The sequence below is a fragment of the Pinus tabuliformis genome, chromosome 2_2, assembly GCF_031772625.1.
Source record: "Pinus tabuliformis cultivar Carrire ecotype Pingquan chromosome 2_2, CPIR1, whole genome shotgun sequence".
Taxonomy (NCBI): domain Eukaryota; kingdom Viridiplantae; phylum Streptophyta; class Pinopsida; order Pinales; family Pinaceae; genus Pinus; species Pinus tabuliformis.
This window is the reverse complement of record NC_142300.1, coordinates 1,289,917,269-1,289,923,268: the sequence shown is the minus strand read 5'-3', so window position 1 is coordinate 1,289,923,268 and position 6,000 is coordinate 1,289,917,269. Positions and strand designations below refer to the sequence as shown.

Below are 6,000 nucleotides of genomic sequence, written 5' to 3'. Positions count from 1 at the left end.
TAGGATCACTTCCTCTAGCAGAAAACATCAGTTTCTTGCCAGTTTTGGAAGAGTTCTGGGAACTGCACTAAGCGTTCCAGTGTTGGTGGTCATCCTTAAACCACCGCCCTTTATACCAACATTTCATAGAGCACATTCAGCCTAGTGCTGCCATGCATTTTTTGCACATTTTGTATTACAGCTCTTTTCTTGGACTCATACATAACCCTTCGGATTAAGGGGGGGAATGTTGGACACCTAATCCTAAATGGGTTAGTGTGGAAGTCGAATAGACCAAAGAAGTCCAAGAGACCTTGGGATCTGAAACCCAAGAGTCACGTATTGTACTATAAATGTATATCTCATGTTAATAAAAAATGTATTGCATGTTTTATCTTTCATATCTCTCTTGCTGTCCATGTGTGTTTGACAGGCACTTTGGAAGTGTTTTGGTCAAGAAAAGGTATAGCCTTTTTACACATCCTCCAGATTTTAGAGCTTGCTCTGTTGGGGAGCTCATGATCCAAAAGCTCGTGCCTTGGGTGGCTGAGATATTTTTTTTCGAGAACAGTTTTCCACCAAGCATTCCTTCCAGTTATGAGTCTCCAAACCAGCTTGCCAGCAAAGGCGAGGTTTAGGAATTTAGATGATCTGATTCCCAACCCTCCATTCTCACATGGCTGAGTGACCTGCTTCCAGCTTACCAAGTTGTATTTTTTTTTTCATTTCTCCCTCCTTGCCAAAGAAAGTGACGAAGGAGAGAATCCATTTTAAAATGGAAGTTAGCAGGGGCTTGTATAAGTGTAAAGCAGTACAAGGGCAGGGAGGAGAGGCCTGCTTTCAGAAGAGTTATGCGCCCTACAGGGTTAAGCCAAGAAGTGCCCCAATGTTGAATCTTCCTTTTCATTTTGTCAATAATAACTTCCCAAGTTGTAGCTTTCAAATTGCCAGCACTTACGGGCATGCCCAAATAGGTAAATTGCTCCCAATTCAGCTTACAAGGAACCCCAAGAGTATGAGCAATCCTATGGAGAACATGTGCCGAAGTGTTCCACCCATATATACAGCTCTTAAGATAATTTATCAGACCTCCAGAGTAGCTCATGTATTTGTCTAGGAGGGTTTTAAAACGACGGGCTATGATGTTTGAAGCTCCCCCCATTAGAAGAGTATCGTCGGCAAACTGAGAGTGATTGATGTTTTTGACTCCATTGTCAAATTTGATCCCGGTGATGAGGCCCATGCGACGATTGTAATCCAGAGCTCTACTAAAAGACTCATCCATTAATATAAAGAGATAAGTTGAGAGAGGGCAGCCTTGTCTAAGGCCTCGAGAGGATTGGAAGGAAGGTCAAGGTCTACCGTTTAGAAGAGGGGATATCCAAGGTCCTATAATGTAGGCTTTTATAAGGCTAATAAAGGATGTGGTAAAACCCATTTTTTCAAGCACAACAAATAGGAAGGAATGTTTGACACGCACAAAGGCATTGGCTAAGTCTAACTTTAAGATGAAGCCTTTCTCATTTCGGGTTTGACTGGAGTGTATGGCCTCTTGGACGAGAAGGATGGAGTCCGTAATTTGCCTATTGGCTAAAAAACCCCCTTGATTTTCAGATATGAGAGTGGAGAGGATAGGCTTTAGACAAGTAGCCAAGATTTTTGTCAAAATTTTATATGATGAGTTACACAAGGATATTGGGCGAAAGCGAGAGAAAGTCAAAGGTTGATTTTCTTTAGGATAAGGGCACGATGAGTGGCATTAGTGAATCCTCCAATTTTGCATTTACGTTGGGCCCATCTTAGCATTTTGACAAGATCTTTTTTTATTACTCCCCAGTATGTTCTATAGAAACAGATAGGAAAGCCATCTAGACCTGGGGCTTTATCTGGCTGGAGAGCCCAGATGGTATCATGTATTTCTTCTTCATGGATCTCCTTAGTCAAGTATGCATTAATATCCTCACTGACTCCTTTGGGCATATGCTGTAGAAAGTCTGAATAATCCTCTGTTTCCTTTATCTCAGTTAGAAGAGTGTTGTAATAGGCTGAGGCAGTTTGCTTGATATCTTCTAGGGTTTTTTGAGGGCGACCTTCCTCATTGTTGATCATGGTGACATTATTTCTGACTTTCCAGACAGTTGCTTGCTTATGGAAGAATGCTGTATTTTTGTCTCCTCCATGAAGCCAAAGCTGTCTTGACTTAATTCTCTACTTCTGCTCTTCTTCTCTATTAACCCGGTACAGGTGATAATATATATCACTTTCTAATGCTTTATCCTCTTGGGACAACCCATTTTCCTCAATTTTTCTATGAGTTTCTTTCAATTTATTCTTCAGCTCGTCTTTGACATTTTCTGGCTCTTTGTAATGCTGCTTCACCCATTCCTTCAGGGCGTGTTTTGTATTCTTCAGCTTGCATTCCCAAATGAATCCTGGTGATCCTTCTATATGATGGTGCCAGGCTGTTTGGACAATCTGATCCACAATAGGATTGCTACGCCAAAGAGAATTGTATTTGAAAGGCAACGGCCCCAATGGATAGTGTGCTTCAAGGACAATGCTAATGGGATAGTGATCAGATGCTGAATAAGGCAGAATATCAGCATGAGCAGTGGAAAAATTAGAGAGGAAGGAAGTATTTACAAAAATTCTGTCAAGGCGCTCTAGAATGTTATCTCTGCCCAGCCTGCGGTTGTTCCAAGTGAACCTCCAATTTTTTGGGATGATGTCTACTAAATCGCAGTCTTGCATGATGTTTTCTAGCTTTTCTCTATAAGGATCATGAGTAAAAATGCCTCCTCTTTTTTCATTGGAGTGTAATATAAGATTTAGATCTCCCCCAAAAATGATATTTCTATTGTCTTCAGTTTGGATGTCTTCCTGAAGAGTGGCCCAGCACTGATCTTTATCTCTAAAATGATTCGGAGCATAAATGTTATAAAGGACTATTTGCTTATCCTCTACTTGTTTTTCTAGTGTGACTTTGATCCAATATGGATTGATAGTTTTGGATGTGCATTTCCAAGTATTTTTGTTCCACATTGTGGTGATACCGCCAGAAGCTCCTCTTGCTTCACATATTTGTCCCTCATAATGCCTGAGTTGTTCTATAATTCTTGTCATCTCTTGTAGTCTTTGCTTTGTTTCCTGAATCATTACAATTCCTGGCTTCTCATGAGCTGTGAGATCTTTCAGGGCAGCAATTTTTGAGGGGTGCCCTAGTCCCCTACAGTTCCATGATATGACGGTAATCATTGAGTATTTGGGTTTCGGAGGGATGCTCGTCCCCCTTTCTCCTTATGTGTTGTTTTAGTGCTATTTTGCCCCAATATATAAGTTTCTATGGGATTTTGAGTTCCCATGGCGATGTCTTTTTTAGAATTTTCGTTCCTTTGTTGTTTACTTGATTTCCTACCAGGTCCTTTTTTTTTAGATTCTTGATTGATTCCATGCTCTTTCGAGGAGCTTCTAGTAGATCGAGGTGGGGGTGGGGCGAGGGAATGGCAGGGGGAGGATTGAGAAAGAGAAAGGAGGATGGGGGGGTCATTTTCAAGGGGGATCAGGGGGTCATTATCAGGGAGAGAGAGGGCGCCAAAGGGGTTTGAAGAGATCAGGGGAGAACCAGTGGAAGGCCCCGAGGAGGGGAAGATGGGTGGACCAAGAGGAGAGGAGGGGGAAGGGACAGCTGAGGAGGAGGCTTTGGGCGGAGTTGAAGGGGGATTAGGCTTGGGAGGGGCAGTTTTGGGAGGATCTTCAAAGTTTGCTTTCAGGCCAGAGGCAGTCTTCTTTTTCTTTACGGTTTCCCATTATTCTTCTGATTGAGCAGGTTCAACATTAAAAATTTTTGAACAGCGATTGGAAAAATGGCCATATTCGTGGCATACCTTACATTTGAAAGGAATTTGTTCATAGTCCAGTTGTTGAATATGCGTCCAATTGTCCACTTTTAGTTTGATTGCTTCTGGGAGACCCTTGCCGAGATCAACTTCCACGCATATCCGCGCACATGCCTGCATATTATCCTTGGGCTCACACCGATCAATGTATTTTCCAACAGCATTGCCGATGGCTCGAACTGAGTCATCTCCCCAGCAGTGGAGCGGGAGGTGTGGTAGACGAACCTAGACCGGAACAACATTAGGGACATCCAGCTCAAGATCGAAATCTGGAGTCCATTTGTTCAGGTACAGACCACGAGAGTCCATGAAGTACGACCCATTTCTGAAGATTAGGTCCTTGTCTGCTCTAGATTCAAAGTGGAAAGTATAATAACCTTTTCCACAGAAACGAATGGAGATTTTACCATTAACTTTGTCGGCCCAGTTTCCTTCGATCCATCATTGAACAGTTTTCGGGGAAGGCCATAGGCCAGTGAACTGTCCGATGAGCCCCCGCTCAGCTAAAGGGAGAGCAACCATTCGAGGTATCGAAGGAGGAAGGACAACCTCTTGCAACCCATCCAGTTTCTTGACAAACTTGGACAGCGCAGGGCGAGTTCTTTGAGGCTGAAGAGATTTGACTAAGGCGGAAAACGTATCTGCAGTAGATTGGAGGCATGCATCTGTGTCGGTCTGAACGGGGCCCTCCGTGGCAGGTATCAGAGAGGCCATGGAAGGCCAGAGGCCAGAGGCCTCGCGCTGCAAAGAAGGGACCAGCAGTCGGCTGCTAGGTCAGGGGAACGCACAGGAGGCGCGCGCAGTCTCGTCTTACATGGAAAATAATTTCATTAGCCCTGGAATCCCTTAATTTCCATCATTCAAAAGTCCTTTTATGCATCATTAAAATGTTGACTACAAAACCCAAACCCGGGAACCCTAGTATTAAAATAAATCTAATTTAATCTTGGAAGTAGCCAAAACAATCTGTAATGACCCTATAATATCTCTGAATTTAAATTGGAAATAATACAAAAGTCCTAAAACTACCTAGAGAAAGGTCCAATTTTTTTTGAAGTAGACACAAAGAGTCATGTTGTCTTGTTGACCTATTTTAGCTTTTTATTCAAAATTTCCTTACCTGGAAGACAAATAAAGAATTAACAAGGATTAGGAGGTTTAGATAAAGAGCCATATTATCTTGTTGACATATTTTAGCTTTTTTTCAAAAAAATCCTTACCTAGAAGACACATGAAGAATTAACAAGGATTAGGAGGTTTAGATATAGAAAAGAAAGAGAATAAAATAATAAAATTTGTTTATATATATAGATAATATTAATGTAATTAAAGTATAAATAATGAAAAAAGTGTTATACCTTTCAAATCTATTTGCACTTTCATCTTAGTAAAACAATGATTATATGTATATATTACAAAGAGAGAGATTTATATCCACCCTAAAAAAGGTATATAATTGTAATATATATTTAATTATATAAATTTAATTAAAATAAAATATATATTAGTCATATTTATTAATTGCTATAATGTTAATAAAATATATATATATATATATATATATATATATATAAACCATTAAATTATGATTAAAGCAAAGTTGAATGGGGCTTATTTATAACTAAAGATCATTAAACCCTATTCATTAATGTTATGATTCTTGGTTCTTGGTGTTGCTCTTAAAAATGATAAGAAATTCATAATTATAGCCATGTTCAAGAAAGAAACCTCCTTTCACAATAAATACAATGAACAAGACAATATTGGATGATCTTAAGAATATACCTATTTTGTATATATACAAGATATAAAAAAATATAATTAGAAAATCATTAAGAAAACTATAAGTCAAAAAACAAAAATCTTTGGGATGAGTTGCTGAATTCTATGGATAAGCACTTACTTGAAGTACAAGTAGACAATTTGCTTGCCTTTGATAATAGCGGTGTCATCTAAATCCATGTTGGAGTACCTACATTGCCACATCCTCCAATGGGTCCTCAACAACGAGGCAACTTAAGGATAATTATTATTAGCTATTATTTTAAAGAAATAAACGTCAAATTATATAGTTTATGGGTAGTGCCCTTCCAAAATCTTCATCTAAATTAGTGGTTAAATTAAT

General features: G+C 39.6%; 1 protein-coding gene across 1 annotated transcript; it reads right to left on the bottom strand.

Annotated features, from left to right (window-relative positions):
• Positions 1-2,187: 2,187 nt before the first annotated feature.
• On the bottom strand, positions 2,188-2,730 carry LOC149198191 (uncharacterized). Its single transcript, XM_089408948.1, has one exon. The coding sequence runs from the start codon at positions 2,728-2,730 to the stop codon at positions 2,188-2,190; it is 543 nt and encodes a 180-aa protein (XP_089265074.1).
• Positions 2,731-6,000: the final 3,270 nt, after the last annotated feature.